This window comes from Muscardinus avellanarius (genome assembly GCF_963383645.1).
Source record: "Muscardinus avellanarius genome assembly, chromosome: 3".
NCBI classification, from domain to species: Eukaryota; Metazoa; Chordata; class Mammalia; order Rodentia; family Gliridae; genus Muscardinus; species Muscardinus avellanarius.
This window is the reverse complement of record NC_137788.1, coordinates 20,352,033-20,371,962: the sequence shown is the minus strand read 5'-3', so window position 1 is coordinate 20,371,962 and position 19,930 is coordinate 20,352,033. Positions and strand designations below refer to the sequence as shown.

At 57.4% G+C, this 19,930-nt stretch overlaps 1 protein-coding gene across 1 annotated transcript in view; it reads right to left on the bottom strand.

The window, feature by feature from the left end:
- The window catches only part of MAN1C1 (mannosidase alpha class 1C member 1), a gene marked incomplete at both ends in the record, with an annotated part of 132,809 nt that overhangs the window by 14,528 nt on the left and 98,351 nt on the right, over positions 1 to 19,930 (bottom strand). Inside the window, 4 exons of the mRNA XM_080692084.1 lie at positions 2,398 to 2,524; positions 7,402 to 7,496; positions 13,804 to 13,884; positions 15,257 to 15,372. Of these exons, the coding sequence (XP_080548210.1) occupies positions 2,398 to 2,524; positions 7,402 to 7,496; positions 13,804 to 13,884; positions 15,257 to 15,372 (419 nt within the window). The remainder of the gene's footprint in view (positions 1 to 2,397; positions 2,525 to 7,401; positions 7,497 to 13,803; positions 13,885 to 15,256; positions 15,373 to 19,930) is intronic.

Below are 19,930 nucleotides of genomic sequence, written 5' to 3'. Positions count from 1 at the left end.
GAACTGCGATCCTCCTGTCTCAGCCTCCCAAATGCTGGGATTACAAGTGTGCGCCACCACGCCTGGCTGATGTTAAATGTTCTAACTACACACACAAAAATAAGTATATGAGGTTAAATAAAAAGTAGGGGTGTCACATATTAGTAACATCATAGGGTTCAACCTAGTAACATATATCTGAAACCTTAGGAATCTTTTCAGGGAAAGGCCAGGACTTCTGAATACCCCAACCCCTAACTGGCATAGTAGCGTTTCAGTGATGAAAATATTAATAGTAACAGTGACAACAATAGATATGTGTCAGTTCCTTCAAGCCACACATTGTGTCCAGCCTCACACTACCTCTGAGGTATTACCATCTCAGTGGGACAGATGGCAAACTGGAACTTCAGAGAGGTCTGGTGATTGCCAGTGTCCAGCGGTTATTAAGTGGCAGAATGAGGACTTTGATCACCTTTGTCCAACCGTGGACCAATATATTTCCCAAGACTGACATAGACGGGGCAGCTGCCCCAGCTGGAGGGAGCAGGGGCTGGGTGCGAGACTTTAGGACTTTCTCCATAGGTCCGCTCTGTGGCGGGGCATCTTCTTGGAGAGACAGGCCCAGGGGCCGCACCATTACCCACTGATAGATTGATCTCCGCGGCGTGGGGCTGGGGAGCAGCCTTTTAGCGGTCAGACCTTTCTTTCCCAGGGAAAGCGCTTGGCTTTGCCGTCAGACTTCATGTCTGTTGATGTTAATGGGGTCCACCGGGGGACAGGCATGCGCTGCACCTGAGTTATCTCCGCTGTCCTGGTGGCGAGCAGTGAAGCAGGCTAAATTAGCTCCCCTGGAGGGCGCGGGCGCTTCTAGAATTTGGGACAATTTGTTGACTGCCAATAATCGCCTCTGTGGGAGGTGTGATTGGGGGGATGAAAATAGCCTGAATATGCAAATGTAGAGAGAAGAGAAGGGCTCCAGAGGAAGAGCCCGCCCGCCCGCGGCCTGCTGTGCTAACCTGGTGCAGAAAGATCTGGAAAGTCCAGGGCCGGAATCCTAGCTTTCTTGCTTATCAGCTGCATAACCTGGAGCATACTTAGCCCCTGACCCTCCATTCCCTTCTTGGTACCTGGAGATGGCCGGAAGACCTCCCAGTGGGCTGAGGGCAGAGCGGATTGAGCAGCTCCAGGGAGGGCTCCTGGGCCCGCCCGTGCCAGCCACCAGCAAGTCCTGGGGGAGCGCAGCTCAGGGCAGTGGGGCAGGGAGGCTGGAGGGAGGGAAAGGGCCAGAAACAAGGGCGTTGGGAAGTGGGGTTAAACCCATCCCATGAAGCTTCAAAAGGAGTCAGAGGAAGCAGAGGCCCCTCTCCAGCAGAGGACACCTCTGGCATCGGCGTGGCCAGTTCAAGGGTGGTAGTGAGCGCCACGTCCGCCCGAGGCAGTGACCGAGAGGCTGAGCAGCTCTCCTTGAGCCCCTCCAGGGCGCCCGGGGGATCCCTGCACTGAGTAAGCAGTGGTCCCAAGCCTGGAGTCTAGGAGCATGTGGGTGTGTGTTAAAATGCAGACCCCGGGGCCTGGGGTGAAGCTGGGAATCTGCCTCCCCACCCCCAGCTGTGCCAGGGTATGCTCTGAGGCGACACATGGCCCGGAGTCCCCAGGGAGAGCTGCGAGTCCGTCACCTCCCAGCCCCCTGCCAGTCCAGCAGGCTGGCAGCCCAGAGGGAAGAGAGGCTTTGGGGTAGGGATCCTCAGAAGCTCTTCTCGGAGGGCTCTGGAGGGCCTTAGCTCCTTGGGGACTCGGAGGGCCATCGCTGACAGAGTGGGAGTGCCATCTGAGAGCGGCGGGCACACACCCCTATTTTGGCTTTAGAGTCAGACCTACAGAGGCACTTCCAGGGGGACTAGCGCAGGCCTGGATGCCACCTCTCAACACCCCAGGGCCTTCGCCGAGGGCCATGAGCGGGAGCAGCCATGGCACCCGCCTCGGGGGGAGCTTTGCAATCTGCTGCCGGCATCTGGGAGGATAGGCAGACAGAGGTCCTATGGAAAAGCCAATGTCCCTGGGAAGGCGAGAGTGCCTTGGTGGCCAGTTCCTGCGCAGGCTAGGTGCTGCATGGATTTCAGCTGTATTCCCCTCAGACTGTACAGTCCACAGATCTGCCAACCAGCTGGAGCACGCTGGGTGAACTTCTCCCTGGCCGTGTCCTGCCTCCGCCCTGCGCGCCTCCAGGCCCAGCTAGCTCTTCTGCGAAGAATGACTTGCTGTATTCGTGGTGTTTCAGGGCTCCGGGGCCCCCACCTGTCCTCCTGCTGATCTACAAGGGAGGATGGCTTGCCTGTTAACCCAAGCGGAGGCCCCTGCTCTCTGTGGGGAGGGGGATGGGAGCTGTCTTGCAGGGGAAACATGGAGGATACTCACCTTCTCTGCAAAGACCTGGTTGCCAGAGAGCTCTGTGAGGTGTAAGAATTCCAAGTGCAGGGATCCAAACTCAGCTAGGATGCTGCTGCTGCTGCTGCTGCCCGAGACGGCCCAGCCCCAGCTCCCGCTGAAGAGACACAAGTGGCCACGGTCAGTCACCTGCTGGCCGGCGGCTCCTCTGCAGGAGCGTCGTGGCTGCATGTGTAAGGGGACCTGCTGGGTGCCAGGCTTTGTGCTTGGTGCTTTCCCATGCAATCTCAGTCCTCTCTGACCCATTCTGCCGATGGGGACACAGAGGCTGGGGAGGAGAGGCGACTTGCTGAAGGTCATTTGAACGCAGGCCTGTCCAACTCAGTACTGGAATCAATCGCTGGCCCCTGTAAGACTTGGGGGCTCAAGACCTGGCACACAGTTATGGTAGACTTGCAGATGGCGTCGATTACACTGCCGGGGACCACTAAGATCCCACGGAACACTCTTGCCAGCGCTGGGCTCAGGTCTGGAGGGGCAGAGGGAAGGCAGGGCTGCCTGGCTCCTCCTCCCCACGCTGTCAGTGCTGCCACGGGCATGTGCGGGCCCTGGCCTGGAACTTCCTGAGACCTTCATGTGACAGGCTGCTCTGGAGTGACCACAGCCCTGGAGCTGCTGGAATCATGGAGCCAGGAAAGCCCGGGGTCAGGGGTAGGAAGCGGGGAAGTGGCATTAGGTTTTGTCAGCTTGGCCCCAAAGTGCTCACACCCTGCCCTTCTACAGATGAGGAACCAGGCCCAGGGCAGCGATGCCATCGGCTCCTGCTCACACAGCAGCTCTGAGGCTGGAGCACGCGCAGCCACCACAGGGCTCTGCCTGATGTCACCCTGCACAAGCCACCGCCTCCCAGAGCCCTACAACCTGCCCGTGAGCCCAAACCAGCTGGGGACGCGAGTTCCAGGCCTGTCAGCTGGAGGTCTGGGGCAACCATCAGACCCTGTGTATCTCCTGCTGAGTTCCCACTGGGGATGCCCCCTGGCCAGTGTCTAGGCCTAGGGCTTGGTGGGGGCTAAAAGGGGAGGACGGTGCAGAATGGGGTGGCCTTGGGAAAGCTGCCAGTTTTCTCATATGTGCTCTTTCCTGTTGGACATTTAGGATGAGCATGCAGCTTGTGGGGGACAGGAGGTGTGGCCAGAGAGGGTGTGGTGGCCCCTCCCACTCAGGGCTCTGTGTGTGGTCAGTGTGGGGGGCCGGCTTGGCCAGGGACCCTGGGAGGGCCCTCTGCTCCCTGTGCTGGTGGCTCTGGCTGTTCAGGAATGGGGTCATCTGTCCCTCTATCCAGGGACGGTACTTAGAAAGGTGGGTTTGGGGGTGAGGATGTCACTGGCTTCTGGGATGGGGGCGGGTGGGGATGGGGTTCCCCAAGGCTGTGTTCTTTCTAAACCCCATTCCTGGGGCTGGATGTGGTTTCTGGGAAGGCATGGAGCTCTCTGACCTCCCAGCTTCTGGGAGTGGATGGAGGAGTTGTGTTTGAGATCTATGGGGTCAAGTAACCTCAACAAATGTAGAGACGGCCCCTCCCCATACTGTCTCTGTTCCCTGGGGTGTTTCCCTGACTTGGGGCAGGAGTGGGTGGAGGAGGAAGGTTGTACAGAACGGGACTTAAGAAAAAAGTACCGGGGATTGAGCCCAGAGGTATTCTACCTCTACGGTTACACTCCTAGCCCTTTTAAAACTTTTTGTTTTGAAGCAGGGTCTCATTAGGTTGTTGAGAGTCCCATTAGATTGCTGAGTCTGGTCTTGGACCTGTGATCCTCCTGTCTCAGCCTCCCAAGTCTTGAGATTACAGGTGTGTACCGCCACACCTGGTAGGTACTCCCAGTCTTGAGATTATAGGTGTGTACCGCCACTCCTGGATGATAACAGACAAGTGGGCACTGCTTTGCTGAGCCGCTATATCACGCTGGCTGCTGTGGAGAGCTGTCTCTGCCATCACTCAACTTAGAGCCCGCAGGTGCAGCCTCATGAGTCCCAAGATGTGAAGGAAGAAACTGACGTCCAAGAGGGAAGAGTGGAGTTCAAGGTCAGACCCGGGAGGCGATGGTGGCCCCCGCACCTTGCAGTTTCCCTAAAGGGTCTTCTGAGAAGATGGCCCTGGACCTGCTGGAGCACTTTGGGGCCCTGGACCTGCCTCCTCTCTCCTGTCCTCTCTACCCCTCTCCCCTCAGGCCAAGTGGGACTAATGTCTCCAGCTTGGGGCTCAGCAGGAGCTCAGGTACCCCGAGAGTTTCCTGGTCTCAAGGGACTTTCAAGGTTTAAAAAAAAAGTTGCTGGCTCCTCGCAGCCTGTCCTCCTCCTGCCCCCCACCGGCGGCCTGTCCCCCCCACCCCCCTGCCGCCACGGCCTGTCCCCCTCCTGCCCCATGTGCTCACTATCCTCCGGCTGCCTGAATATAGGCAGTGCTGGGCAGGTGGGCAGAGCCAGCCCGGGCCCTGGCTTCCAGGTCCCAGGTGCTCGGGGGAGGTCACACCTTCCCCTAGACCCGCTCTCATCCCTTAAATGAGACTCGTGCCTTGCAGTAACTGTGAGGTATACATTATTCATGTTACTGTCATTCTTTATCACTACCAAGTTATGCATATGTAAATTACGTGTCATTAGTTACTGTTGTTAATACGTTCCTAATACAGGCCAGGTGGCGGTGAAACCTTGTTTTACTTTTACAGCCAGCTTCAGAGGTAGACACCATGATCTTTAATTCATAGAAGAGGATACTGAGGCTTAAAGAGGGGAGACAATTTTCCAAGGTCACATGACAGAACTGAATTCAAATCCAAATCCTAGGCGTTTTTTTTTTTTTTATGTGTGGGTCTGGGGATGGAACCCAGGGGGCATTCGACCTCTGAGCTACACCCCCTGCCCTGTTTTTTTTTTTTTTTTTAATTCTTTATTTTGAGACAGGGTCTAAGATGCGGAGGGCCTCACTAAGTAGCTGAGGCTGTCCGCGAACTGCGATCCTCCGGTCTCAGCCTTCCGAATGCTGGGATTACAGGCGTGCGCCACCACGCGCGGCTTCCAAATCCTAGGTGTTTTGTGCCCCACATGCATGTGCTCTGGGCACCAGCCCAGAGATCAGAAGTCTGCTGGTCTGCCTAAGAGCCAAGGGCTGCGGGAAGCTCCGCCTCCTCTCCCAGGCTCGCAGCACGGCGCTCCTTGCCCCCTGGCCAGGCTCCCTGTGCATCTGGAGCCAGACAGAGCTGGATTCTAACCCTAACCTCACTTGGTGCTGGGTGACCTCGGCCTCGTCGCCTCCCTTCGCGAGCCTCAGTTTCCCTACTGGTAAACGGGCTTCCCTGTGGTTGCTGTGAGGTGAAGAAGAACGAAGCCTGTCACCTGCTAACATTCCTGACACGCAGTGCAGCGCGATGGCTGTCAATGGTCATGGAGACGTGTCTAGGCGGCATGGTGGAGCACACCCTTGTGAACGTGCACTTGCATGTGCATGTGTGTACACGGATGGCTGTGGGTGCTGGTGACAGGCCAGGCTGGTACTTGAGCCTTGACGATGAGCAGAGGTGGGCGGCAGTCTCTGTGTGCGTGAGGCTCCGCACGAGGGAAGCCCGTGGAGAGTCAGAGCAGAGGCCCCTGGACTGGCCACCTCACTGTCCAGCATAGTCCAGTGGCCCCTGCAGGTCGCAGGTCACAGCTGACCCTGCCTCTCCCTCCCAGGCCGGCCTGAGCAGACGCGATGGCCCATCTCCCCTCCTGGCGGTGCCGGGCAGGGCCTGGCACCCACCTTTCTGGAGGAGCCCAGGCCCCCTCCTTCCTTTCCTAGCTGCCCAGAGCAGGGCGGGAGCGCAGGGTCCAGCCTGTGGCTAGCCCCCTCCACATAGCCAACCTGGTGGCATGCAGGCCGTAGACATCCCTGTCACTTTCCCATTTTTAGCAACAGACACTCTTCCCCAGAAAATGGAAAGGAGCGTTTGTATACATATGTACCAGGCGCCAGCAGCACGTGGCCAGCCTAAAAATACCTGCCTGTCCTTCAGCAGACATGGAAAGATCTGTGCAGGACCGGTGGTGCTCTGAGGGACATGGGCAGGACAGAGGGCCAGGGCTGCGGCCCAGAAGAGGGAGGGACACCCCCTGAGGCCCTGTCCCAGCCCCAAGGAGAGGGAGCCCCGAGGACGGTGTTTGCAGCTTGATTTAAGGAAAGCTGGCCCCGTCTCTCCAGGATCAGGGTTTGTTGTTGTTGTTTTTTCTTTTGTAGTACTGGGGATGGAACCTAGGGATATTCTACTTCTGAGCTACACCCATCAGCCCTACTTGATTTTTTAGTTTGACACAGGATCTCACTAAGTTCCTGAAGCTGGCTTTGAACCTGCAATCCTCCTGCCTCGGCCTCCCACATTACTGGGTTTACGAGCATGCGCCACCACACCTGGCTCAGGACTAGTGTTTGTGGAAAAAACCTCTGAGCTGAGATCCGAGAGTCCAGCTTAGAGAGGACCCTGTCCCTGGCCCTCAGTGACCCCCACGAGGTCACACCCCCAGGTGGCTCCCGAACACAGAGGACGGTCCGCGACAATGCAGAACACACCAAGTCCTCTCTCCTGCCCATGACTGGAGGGGTGGCGACGCCATTAGGGCGCACAGGAGCCACGGGCACACGGCCTGAGCCAGCCGCCACCCCAACAGCTGGCTGCAGCTCCTGTGGGGTGAGCGCCCCGAGCTGAGGGCTTGCTTTGGGAAGGCCTGGGGGCCTAAGGCCCGAGACCAGACTCAGTGACAAGCACCTGCCGGGAGAGCCCTCGGCTAAGGCTAGTGCTCAGTCTGCCTCTGACTTGCTTTGATTCCGCAAATAGGAACTGTCCTCTCCCCGGGCCTCAGTTTCCACATCTGTAAAAGGACAGTATGATGAGGGTGGTGGGCAGGGGTCTGCCCACTAGCCCTGGGCCTCCTCACCAGGCTACTATGAGGACGATATTCAGGTGGTGGCAGTGGCGGCCTCGTGGAGGGGACGGGGTGCCCTACCTTTTGAAGTTGACAGAGCCCTTGGGGATCCCCGTGGGGGTGTTGAAGGCGGGCAGGAGCTTCTCTCCCAGCTGGATGGCCTTTATTCGGAACACCTGTGCGGAAGGGTCAAAGGGCATGAGTCGGGTGGGGTAGAGCGGTCACTCCGAGCAGCTACTGGTGGTGGCGGGGACTACAGGCCAGAGTGGGAGGTGGCCCGGCGCTGGATTCTGCAATCAGGCAGGGGAGCGGAGCCTGGCTCCCACAGGCCCTCTTTCTAAGCCTCAGTTTGTGTGTGTAAAATGAGGCTAGCATCGTCCTCCTCAGAGGACCCCTGGGGGATGGAAGCTGGGTGGTGGTCATGAATGTTCACCGTGGCACTGGGGCGATGATAGAGGAATAGTGACACCGGGAAGGTGAAGCAGTCTCCAGTGGTCAGTGCTGCCCGCTGTGGGACCAGGCTGTCACAGCTGAGTGCTAGAGTTTGGACCCAAAATGTCCCCCCAAAACCACAAGTCAAAGGCTCGGTCACCAGCTGTGGCGCTGTTGGGAGGTGGGGCCTTGGAGAAGGAAGTTAGGTCGTGGGGGGTGCCCTCAAAGGGGATGTTGGGCCTGGGCCCGTCCTGTGTCTCTTTTGGCTTCCCAGTGGCCATGAGAACAACCTTCTTCCACCACGTGTTCCCATCATGGCATTCTGTGCTGCACAGGCTCAAAGGGCTGTGGACTCAGGACTCTCAAACTGTGAGATAAAGTAAACCTTTCCTCCTTTTAAGCTGATTGTCTCGGATCCCTTGTTGCAGTGACAGGAAGCTGACCAATACACTGAGGGTATGGGAAATGAGCAGTATCAGTTACTTAGTCCAGTTAAGAGCACTGGACTAGGAGCCAAATGGGTCCTCAGCTCCAGCTTCCTTCTGTGAGCTTCTCTGTCAAAGTGGGAGTAGGGCCTTTTCCCCTCTGATGCTGCCCACTGCTCTCATTTAACAGGCAGAAAAATGAAGGGGTGGGCGAGTGCCCTGTCCTGAACTACCCACATGGTAGCAAGGCTGCCATCAGGGGTCCAGGGTCTTGGGCCCCTGCCAGAGGCTCCGGGTCCCCCGAGCTGTTCCTCAGAAGGGCCAAGATATTTCAAAAGGACTGTGACTTCTGATGCAGCAGCTTCCCTCCTAGCAATTTATTCTAATGAAATAAATGACTGAGAGTGTTGTAGAGAGTTAACTTAATGACTATTTACTCCAGCATTATTTAGAATAGTGGAGGGGAATGATTTTTTTTTTTTTTTTTTGGTAGCACTGGGATTGAACCCAGGGGTGTATTACCTCTGAGCTATACTCCCAGCCCTATTTTATTTTATTTTATTTTATTTATTTTTTATGTTTTGGTGGTACTGGGGTTCCTGGAAACCCTTCTACCTCCGGGCTACACTCCCAGACTTATTTTATTTTTGGAAACAGGGTCTTTAAGCCAGTGCGGCTGGCTTCAAACCTGCACGATCCTCCTGTCTCTGCCTCCCAAGCACGGGGATTACAAGCGTGCGCCACCACGCCCGGCTCCTATTTTGTTTGTGAGTTTGAACAGGGTCTCACTAAGTTGCTAAAGTCCTTGCTAAGTTTCTGAGGCTGGCTTTGAACTTGTGATCCATCCTCCTGTCTCAACCTCCTAAGTACTGTGATTACAAGTGTGTGCCACTATGCCTGGCAGGGGATGAAAATATTCTAAACCATTACAGGCAATTATGGTTTTCATGCAATGGAATACCATGTAGTCACTAAAATAATCTTGTAGAAGAATATTTAATGGCAAAGGAAGGGTTTATCATATGCTAAGAGAAAAATGTTCAAAACAATAAAATACAACTAAAAATTCTGTATGGATGGATGCATAAAGGTAAAATGCAGCAAAATAGTAATATTCTTCTCTGGGGGGTAAGTGTATGAATGACTTTGTTTGTTTCTGGTTTATCTATTTTCTGTATAAATTAAGATTTTGAGATGGAGGTCTTGTGTTGCTCAAGCAGTCCTCCCGCCTCCGCCTCCTGAGGAGCTGGGACCACAGGCATGCCACTGTGCCTGGTTTGTGCCATTTTTTTTTTTTTTTTTTTTTTTTTTGGTGGTACTGGGGTTCCTGGAAGCCCTTCTACCTCTGGGCTAATCTCCCAGACCTATTTTTTTACATTTTTATTGGAAACAGGGTCTCCTAAGCCAGTGTGTGCGGCTGGCTTCGAACCTGCGCGATCCTCCTGTCTCTGCCTCCCAAGCGCGGGGATTACAAGCGTGCGCCACCACGCCCGGCTGGTTTGTGCCATTTTAAAAACAAAAACAAACCTAGCCAGGTGTGATGTTGCACACCTGTAATCCCAGTACATGGGAGGCCGAGACAGGAGGATTCCAGGTTCTAGGCCAGCCTCAGCAACTCAGTGAGACCTTGTTTCAAAGTAAAAACGAAAAATAAAACAAGGGCTGGGGAGTAGCTAGCTCAGGGATAGAATGCTCCTAGGTTCAATCTCCAATGCCCCTCCCCACGATCAACAAGAAATTATGTAAGGTACACAGGAGGATGTCTGTAGGTTCTATGCAAATACGATGCCCTTTCTGTTAGGGACTGAGCATCTGAGGAGTTTGATGTCTACAGGGTGTCCTACCCAATCCCCCTAGATACCGAGAGAGGGCTGAAATGTTATTTATTTTTAAGAGATGAGATATAAGTCCCTAAGCCACAGCTCTTTCTGGGTAACAGTCCTGTCTTCTCACGTTGGGGTGACCCAGTTTGCTGACCTCCCGAGGTCGCAACACAAAGCCTTCTTGGGTCCTCCTGCCACAGACAATTAAAAGCCAAAAGCCACCAAGGAGGGTGATCAGGGCGTGAGGTGGGGAGGTGCTTCTGAACCCTGAGCTGGGTGCAGGTGAGGCCTCTGGCTGCGGGTGGCCTTGGAGGGAGGGAAGAGCTGCAGGGCTGGCAGCCATGGGCCAGAGAGGACGGTCCACAGTGAATCCCTCCAGGATCCAGTGGCTGCTGCCCCCTCCAACTACGGGGTCTGCTCTGTGGACAGCGGAGGGCTCGTGAGGCTCTTGGTTTTGAGGGCAGCTTCTGATCTCTGCATTTGGCCCTGGGGGGCTGCAGCGGTGAGCTAAGGAACCCACTGGAAGCCCCGCTGAGATGTGAGGCCTGGGGACGCTGAGCCAGCTCATCTGTAATTACACGTCCTCTCCCTGAGAGCCACGGCCTGCCTTCAGGAGGCCCGCGCAGGCTGGCAGCCTGCGCAGGACCCCTGGGGGCAACAGGACGCGGGTCCTCCCTACCACCTTGGAAGGGAGTGGAGGTGCCGGGCGTCTTGTTCCTCAGCCTCCGGTCCTTGCAACAGCTGTGGGGAAGGGGCCGACCCCTTCCGAGGAGACAACTGACCTGTGGGAGGCACTTGCCCACAGTGGTGGTGCTAAGGGCTCCCTCCAGGACACTGGGCTGCCTCGAGCATGGGCCATGGCGCCAGGACAGGGGTGAGGACCCAGCACGACCGCACCCTGCAGAGGGGAGAGGCAGCGGTCCTCTCACTTAGCAGACCCGCCAGCTATTTCCTCTCTGAGCCTGTCCCTCATCTGCACAACACAGCGGTGGCACCTGCCTGGCTCTTTCACAATTTTTGTGGAAATCAAATGAGAGGCTGGATATGTGATATGTGAATGTGCTTTCTTTTTTTCTTTCTTTTTTTTTTTTTGGTTGGTGGTACTGGGGTTCCTGGAAGCCCTTCTACCTCCGGGCTACACTCCCAGACCTATTTTTGGAAACAGGTTCTCTTAAGCCAGTGCGGCTGGCTTCGAACCTGTGCGATCCTTCTGTATCCGCCTCCCAAGCGCGGGGATTACAAGCATGCACACCATGCCCGGCTCTTTTTTTCTTTTATTTTTTTTTTTAATTTTTTGTGATACTAGGGATTGAACTGAGCTACATCCTTAACCTAATTTTATCTTTTATTTTGAAACAGGGTCTAAGATGCAGAGGGCCTCACTAAGTAGCTGAGGCTGGCCGTGAACCTGCAGGATTATAAGCGTGCACCACCATGCCTGGCTGTGAACGTGCTCTCCACACTGTGAAGCGCGGCGCTAACGTCGCTGGCTCCTGTGGTTATGGTTGGTTTCTCACAGATGGAGTTTCAGCAGGATGCCTGTCACAGTCCAGGATTGTCCTGCAGTTTCTTTCTGAAGCACAGGAAGGCCTCCCAGTACCTGGGAGGCTGAGACAGGAGGACCATAGGTTCAAGGCCAGCCTCAGAAAATCAGGGAGGCCGTCAGCAGTTTAGGGAGACCCAGTTTCAAAATGAAAAATTAAAAGGGTTGAAAGTACAGCTTGAAGGTAGAATGTCCCTGGTTCAATCCCCAGTGTATGCAAGTGCCTCAGCCTGGGAGCAGGTATGGGGTCTCCTTTGATAGTCATTCCTTGAAATTTGTAGAAAATTAAGAAGAATGGAAAGATCCACTTAGCAGGCACCTGCCGTGCCTGGGCCCCAGGATGAGGAGGGGGCGGGGAGCCACAGTCGGAGTGGCTGAGCCCTGGTGACCACGGAGGCCCAGGGCAGGAAGGCCACAGGGTCAGGGTCAGGCCAGCATGCCCTCAAGGGCTCCGGGGTGTGAGTCTCAGTCTCCTCACCACCTATGCCAAGGGACTGCACAGAGGCGTGCTGCCCAGGGCCGGGGGACAGCAAGGGGCACAGCTGTGCTGCAGGGCAGGGGCTGCCAGGGGTGCTGGCTGCTCAGGCCTCTCTCTGAGCGCGTCCACAGTCCCCTGCTGGGCACGCAGCCTGGAAAGTCAGTCGGATGTCCCTTCCAGGGAACCAGGCCCAGGCCCACAGATGCCATCAGAGAAAGCCGCCAGCCTCTCCCTCCCTGCCTCCCCAGCCGGCCAGCAGGCCGGGGCCAGGCACTTGCTGCTGAGCGCACGGTGGGGCCCTTCTCTGGCTCCTTCTGTCATTTTCCTGCCCTGGAGTTTTCAAATAAAATTGAGGCTTTGGGTGGCTCAAAGCTGAGAGCTCCCATTCACAATTTTTGGGGGCAAATTGGTACAAGCAGTAATCTCTGCTGAGGAGATTACGCTTGATGGCAAGGCCTAAAGCCCCTGGAGATGGAGTGCCCACCTGCCGCCTCTTAGCCCTGCATCCGCCCGCGTGGCTGGCGGAACGGCTCAGGGGACAGAGGTGGCTCGCAGGCAGCGGCCGGCTGTGGAGGGAGAGGGATTGGCCACAGCTTGCTCGGTTCACCTCCACGGCTCCTCGGGCAGCGGCCATCATTATTTCTCTCCGGGTGGATGGAGCAGGGGGACAGGGAAGAAAAGGTGGGGACATCGAGCTCGGAGCAGCCAGTGCCCCAGCTGGGCACAGCAGCTCTCTAGTTTACGGTGACCTGTGTCCTGAGGACACTGCCAATCACCACTTGATTCTACAGGGCTGGCGGGGAGCTCGGGAGGAGGGGACAGGACGCCTCCTGTTTCTCAGAGGGCCACGCGTGCAGAACCTTCTGGCAGGAAGGAGAATATGGAGCCGGGGGTGTGGTGCACACCTGTAATCCAAGTACTTGGAAAGCTGAGACAGGAGGATCACAAGTTTGAAGCCAGCCTTGGCAACTAAGTGAGACCCTGTTTCAAAATTAAAAAATACAAAGGCTGGTGATGTAGTTCAGTGGTAGAGTACCTCTGGGTTCAATCCCCAGTGCCACAGGCAAAAAAAAAAAAAAAAAAAAAAAAGGAAAAGAAAGAAAGAGAGAGAGAGAGAGAGAGGAATATGGGCTCTGGAGCCATCGACCCTGAGTCCAAATCTTCCTACTTTGTCTCAGAAGAGCCCTATGACTGAGGGGTCTCAGGAACATCCCACACCAGGGAAACAAGAACAAGTGAACCCCATGGCCCTCCTTTTGGAAGCCAGTGTGGCTCTGCTGGGCGAGCTCTCTACTTAGAGCCTCTGACCAGCAGTGGCCGCCCGGTCACCCCCACTGCTCTCTGCAGACCGGGAAGGGGTGTCTGGCTGGTGTTTGGCCCAGGAGGGTGGGCAGGGGTGGCTGTGGAGCGGGACAAATCCAGGGGCCCAGAGATGAAAGGATGAAACGGGTGAACAATGACAGTCTTGTCTCTGTCAGTCCTAAGAATCAATACCTGTGAACGCCAGCCCTGCTGCTTGCTGGGTGCTGTGTGTGTGTGTGTGTGTGTGTGTGTGTGTGTGTGTGTACCCGCGTGAACACAGCTGCCGCCCTCAGAGGTAGCAGCCAGCTGAGCTCAGCTGGATGGCAGAGTTGGGGCAAGAGAGAAGAGGCGGGGGTCTTGGTGGGGGCTCACTGGCCCGGGCAGAGCCCCTGTCCTTTGAACTCTTGCTTTGCCATTGGTGGGGCTGGACACGTCCAAAGCCCTTCCCACTCGTGGTGGTCCTGGGCCTGGGGCACTCACCTCTTCTCCTGTCAGGTAGAAGGCAGAGAGGAGCCCCCCGATGTACCTGATGTTCACCTCAAACAAAGACGCCTCTCCACTCTGCAACACAGAAGGCAGGAGGGGACAAGGACACTGGTGAGACGCCTGCGGGTCTCGGGGCAGCCGGCCTCTGCCCGCCTCCCACACCTGCTGGCCCCGGGGCAGCCCCAGCCGCCAGGCCATGCTCAGTTCTCATAGTGAACGTGGGAAGGTTCAGCACCTGCCTGGAGATTGCTGCTGCCCATGCTCAGAGTTCCAAATAAACACTGGGGTTGGCTTCCTTCCCCAGCCCTTGCCCGAGGCCGTGAAGCAAAGTTGTGCCTGGCTGCGCTCCAAGGAGCTGGAGCTGCAGTGGAAGCTTAGCCTAAGGGCGGCCAATCCTAGCCTGGCTGGCCCCCGCCTTCCTTCCTGGGGCCCACGGCTTAGCAGCAGAGCCGAGAGGGAGAGGCCGTTCCCTGAGCTGACAGGAGAGAGGGGGCTCTCGGAGGAGTTTGTGGGGCTGCCAGGGCCAGGCCAGGCTAAGCGGGGATGCTGGGCGGATGGGCTGTGGTGACCCGTGGGGCTTCATCATTACTGCTGTCTGTCTTATGTTGGGACCAAGATATTCCCCCTTTCCCTGCCTGTGTTTCTTCACCTGCAGAACAGGCTGATGCCATCTTGGCGGCAGGGTGGATGTATCACAGAGGCACCTGCTGCCGCCTCTCTTGCCCCTGAGGATGCGCTTGGCACGCTTTCTGCATCAGTTTTTATTCCTGACAGCAACAAGCATCACGATGAATGGGGAGAACTTTTCCACGGGCAAAGCCGACTTTCCTGTTCAGACTCTCAGTGCTCTGTGACGACACCCACCTTCCAGATGAGAAGGTCAATATCAAAGAGGTGACTCTACCTTTTTTCTCCCAGGGACGCGTCCTAGCTTCCCCAGCCTGTCTGAGCGTCACCAGGCCCCCTGGACAGCTGCAGCCGCCCGTTCTCAGCGGAGGAGCCTGTGTCTGACACTGCTGTCCCCTCTGCAGGGCTCTTGGCCTGACGGGGTGCCCATGAGAGTGGTAAGCAGGAGGGCCTGGGCTTCTGATAGCCCCCCATCTTGAGCTCAGACCACGCCCACCCCACAAAGCTACTTGCTGCTGCAGCCGCTGCTCTGAGACAGCCAGCCCTGGAGGTGAGCAAGGCGCCCAAGCTGAGCCGCGGCCGATCTCACGGGGAGGGAAGGGATGGCCTCGGCTGTCTTCCTTCCCAGGGGAGAACGCCAGACTAGGGGGATGCCCCCACCTCAAGGCTCGTCTTAAAGGGAGGGGTCTTAGCTCAGCCCTGGTTCTGGGATTGCTCCGTGGTGCAGTGGGCAAGAAATTTGTCATCTCTAGTCTTCGAGACCCTGGGTGGAGCTGGCGGCTGGCATGCTGGGCCCCTTCCAGCCCGAACTCTGACTCACCACGTTCAGGTGGAAGCTCTCTTCGACCCAGGTCTTGGCCTCCTGGAACTCCTTCTTCAGCTCCATGATGTACAGGGTGTCGAGGGAATCAATGATGGTCGCCCCACTGAGGCCACCTGCAGGCACAGAGAGCTGAATGAGGCTGGGGGTTCTGACCCTTCCCACTTGGCAAGGCACACTGGTGTCCACCAGGCCTGGGCAGGCTCCGAGGCACAGGCCAGGGGCCCGGTGTCCTCCCTGTGGGCCGCTCCTCCCTTGAGCTTCGAGGCGTGGACTGGAGGGCAGGCACCAGGCCAGGCCACTTCCCAGACCTTGGTCCACTCCCTGTGGGTCAGAGGGTCAGCGCAGGTCGGGCACTGGCCACTGTCCTGTGTGGGACACACACACACATCCCAACAAGTTGCCTTTTCACACCTCCCACCCCTAGTGAATCCCAAGGGCAGAAAAGAAAGATGTGCTGAACACTTATCTAGGGAGACGTTTACCCCGGTGCTGTAGATAATAGAGGAGAAACTGGGACAAAACTCTAAATCCCACAATAAAGGAACATATAAACTGCAGCGTGAATATAAAACGGGACGCCGTGTAGCCATGCACACAGGTATCTGTTTACTTGGGGAGCTATCCCCTGGGATCTGCTGAGAAGGGGAAATGCACAGTATAACTTATTATTGTGACCTAAGGTGTGAGCGAGTACAGTATGACCGGTGGTCACCTGCGGCTGGAGAGCCCACAGATACATGACCGGGTACGTACGGGGCCTAAGAGCATCACGGGATCCGCACCTAGTGCAGCCCTAGCCACTTGCTGTGCTGACCTCGCAGACAGAGACTCCTGAAACCCGACCGCAGCCAGGCCAGGTGTGGCAAAGGACACGAGGGGGCGAGGGAGGGAGAATTGGGGGAAGACAAGGCAGGAGGTTGAGACCGGAACATGGCAGGGTGACACGCGTCTCGTCTCAGATCACTTGGGTATCAGGGTTGGAGTGAACTTCTAGAACGCCTGCCCTTCCCTCGCTAACGCCCTGGCTGTCAACACCCCCAAAGCTCCTTTCCTGGTCTGTCCTAGCTGCCTCCCATAGCTGCAGGACTGGACAAGGCTCCTGGGAAGGACGTGACCTCGCCAGGTGCTGAGGCCATGGCCGGAGCTGCAGCCGGGCTCGGCAGAGGGGCCCAAGAGCCAGGAGAGACTCTTGGGATCCTGTGTCTTCACCCCTCATCTTATACTGAGGCCGCAGGAAGGGGATGGGATACACCCAGGATTAGGCAGATGGAAGGAGGACCAGCCCAGCCCCGGCCAAGTGTGACGTGCCCCCCCCCACCACCCACGTGGCTTCTCGATTTTCTGTGTAAACAATTTCAGATGGGATCGCTTGCCCTGACAGTGCCGATCAGTTACAGCTTGGCCAGAAGTCTCGGCTGAGCTCTTCAAGGCCAGGTGAGGCAGCCCATGGGATGTGATTTCTGGGTCCTGCCCTGGGCTGCCTGTGACTTTGCCCCAAGGGCCCTCTGTTCCCTGGGCCAAGCCTGGAGGGCAGCCAGGGCTCTCTGACCAGCTCTGCCCCGGGACATCTCTGGGGACACTTGATGTGGCTGGCTGAGAAGCAGCTCTCCGAGGTCTGTTGGCAAGGTCCTGGCCCTGCTCTGGCTCCTGGATCCTTCCTTTGGTGCCCCCTCCCTGCCCCATCACGCGCACAGGGCCGTGCCGGGCCAGCTGCAGAGCCTTGCATTTCAGGCTGGAGGTGGCCCAGCGGTCAGCTGCGCGGGAAAGAAGACTCTATCCCGAGTTCGACCCTCTGCAACCCGGGCAGCCCAGGGGAGACACGCGTGCCCTTCAGCAAGCAGGCCCGGGTTCGGGATAGCTTCCAGGTCGGGCACCTCACTGTTCATGAAGGGCACCCCTGCCCACTTCCTGCCGGGAAGGAGGCAGTGACGTGAGTTAGGAAGAACACGGGCCGGGTGCGTTGCCGCTGCCTGTGATGCAGTGCTCAGGAGGCTGAGACAGGAGGACCGCGGCGCGGGGAGCTACAGCAAGGAGAGGATACTCGCAGTGATCTAGCTACAGCCTGCTCCAAACAAAGACTAAAAAGGGCTGAGGGTGCCACTAAGAGGTAGAATGGCCTGGGTTCGACCCCCAGTAACCCCCCGCCACCAGTGTAAACAATCTGATGGATAGGGTGTAGACTAAGGACTTGATAAATCAGTTCACTGGGGTTTCTGGGCTCACCTTAGAGCTGTGGCCCCTCCAGGGAGAGGGGAAGGGCACCAAAGTGTGGGGCCTCCCTCAGCCCCTCCCGCCTCACTGTCTGACCTGTGAGTTCGATCCCGGCTCCATGACAGATGGCCCCACTGCCCCCCTCATCTGCAAATGGGGTGACATTGGGTCCTGTTTCACAAGGCTGCTTGGGGGCGTCGCACAGGGTGGTGGGTGGGAAGAAGCTGGTGCACTGTCGGGATGCAAGGGCTTGACACAACAAGCAGCCATGTGGCCTCCTCAGCCCAGCAGCCTCCATCCTCAGGCCCCACTTGTGTCTGCTCTGAGGCCGTCGCTCCCTGACGGGGGTGTGCTCCTGCATCCTAAAGGGTCTTCCCACCTCCGGGCTCCTTCCCTTCCCATCCTGTGCACCACTGTCTGCTCTCTCTTCTGGAAACCAGGTCCAGTGGTGCCTCTCCCCGGCTCCAGAGCTTACTGTGACTCCTAGCATGGTGACGTAATAGACGCTCAGTCCCGCCTCCACGGCTGTGCACGCGTGGTCCCCTCTGCCAAGAACGCGCCTGTGCGTTCTGGCAGGTTCTTTAAGGCCCATCTCCCAGCGGCAGCCCTCCCTGACTCCACCAGCTGACCTCCTGGCAGAGTGCACCCGCAGAGCACTCCCGGGGGGCTCTGGCAGGGCACCTCTACTTCCCAAGCACGGTGGGGCTTGTCTCATCCTTGAACTACACCCAGGGCTCCTGAGGCCAAGGGTTCCCGCTTGTCCCCTCCCCTCCCTGGGGCCTTGTCTCTAAGCATCCTCGAGCCAAACAGGCCGCCTGCATCCCCACAGCCCCTCCTGTGCCCTGCTTTTGTGGCTCTTCTGCCAACTCTGGTAGCAACCACCTGCTCTGTCTCACTTTCTCCTGTGAAAATCTAGAGCTCACCTCAAGGGGCGGCTGCCCGCAAAGCCCTTCTGGCCTCTGCTCGGCGTGTGTGAAATCCTACCTCCTCTGTGACGGCTCAACACTTGAGAAACCTCCCCGGCCCCTCTCTGGACACCTCTTCCTCTGGTACAAGTGATCCCCCTTCACATCACACTCTGGGACCCCCTTCCACAACAGCAGGGACTCCAGCCTACCTCGGAGTCACCCTGGGCCCAAGGGGCGGCTGCGAGGGGCAGCAGGGAGGCAGGGGCAGGGAACGGGGTCTGGCTGCACCTGCACTCAGGGCCTGGCCGGCTGGCTCACCACTGCTAGCGCCCCCTTCCTCCTGACTGGGGCGCCATGGGGCTGTCTTTGGCCTCTCTGCTCTGTCCCCCTCTTGCCATAGTAATCCCTTCCACACGCTCAGGATGCCAGATATGAATTGCCAGCCAGGACCTTGTCGCCGGCTTCCAGACATCCCACCCACGCTGCTGCCTGGAGGACCCCAGGCGTCTTGTGTTAATTCATCTGGAACCAAATCCTTCTCCTTCCTCCAAACCTGTCCCCTGGGTGTTCCCTGCCCTGTCTAATGCCCACTCCTTCTACAAGAGCCGCGACTCCGAGCCCTCCCTCCGCCATCTCTCACCCTTCACCATCCTGCAGCAAATCCAGGCGGCTCTGTCTTCCAGAGACTTCCAGGCCCCACCCACTCCTCATCTCCTCTCCTAGGTCTATTCCAAGGGCTCTCAACTGCCCCCGAGCTTCTGCCCACCACACCCAACCCAACTGCCCTCAACTCGGCAGCCGGAGCGATTCTATAAAAGTCATGTCGGCACAGCATCCTCTGCTCAGAAGCCTCCCTTGGCTCCCATGTGACTCCGGTCCCTCCAGCCCGGGCAGGCCTGGTGACCAGGCCTTGTCTCCCTCTGCCCCCTCAGCCTCCCGCTGAGTGCCACCCAAGCCTGCTGCCTCCTAGGAGCTGCTGACACAGGTCCCGGCACCATCCCCATCCCCTTTCCTTTCTCCATGGCCCACATCCCCAGGGCCATCGTAGGTGCATCTGCTCCCCGGTCCCCTTGTCCTCCATGGCCAGGAGAATGTTCTAGAGAAGTACTGGAGAAGAAGGAACCTCTGCCCGCTCCCATTCCTCAGTGCCTGGAAGCTGGGGGCTCGGCGGTGCTACAGGTGAATCTCTCAGGCTAAGCAACCCGTGCCCATCAAGTGGGCATCCGTGGTGACCACACCCAGAGCAAGGCCAACAGTCTGCCTCAGGGGCGGGTTGCTCAGGGGAGGGGGGTACCAACTGCGTCTGAACCACGGCCCCGCACAAGGCCTCCTGTTGACAGCATGTCGGTCTCTGCAGGGGAACAGACCTGGCTCTAGAAGCCTCCTTCTGCAGGGGCCTCCCCGGGAACCACCTGCTCACCGGATGCTGCCTTGTATCCATTCTACTGACTCAGCTATGTTACAGATGCTGAAGGGTTTTTCTTTTCTTTTTATATTTTTTGTATTGGGGATGCAACCCAGGGGGCCTTCTACCTTTAGACTACCCCAAACC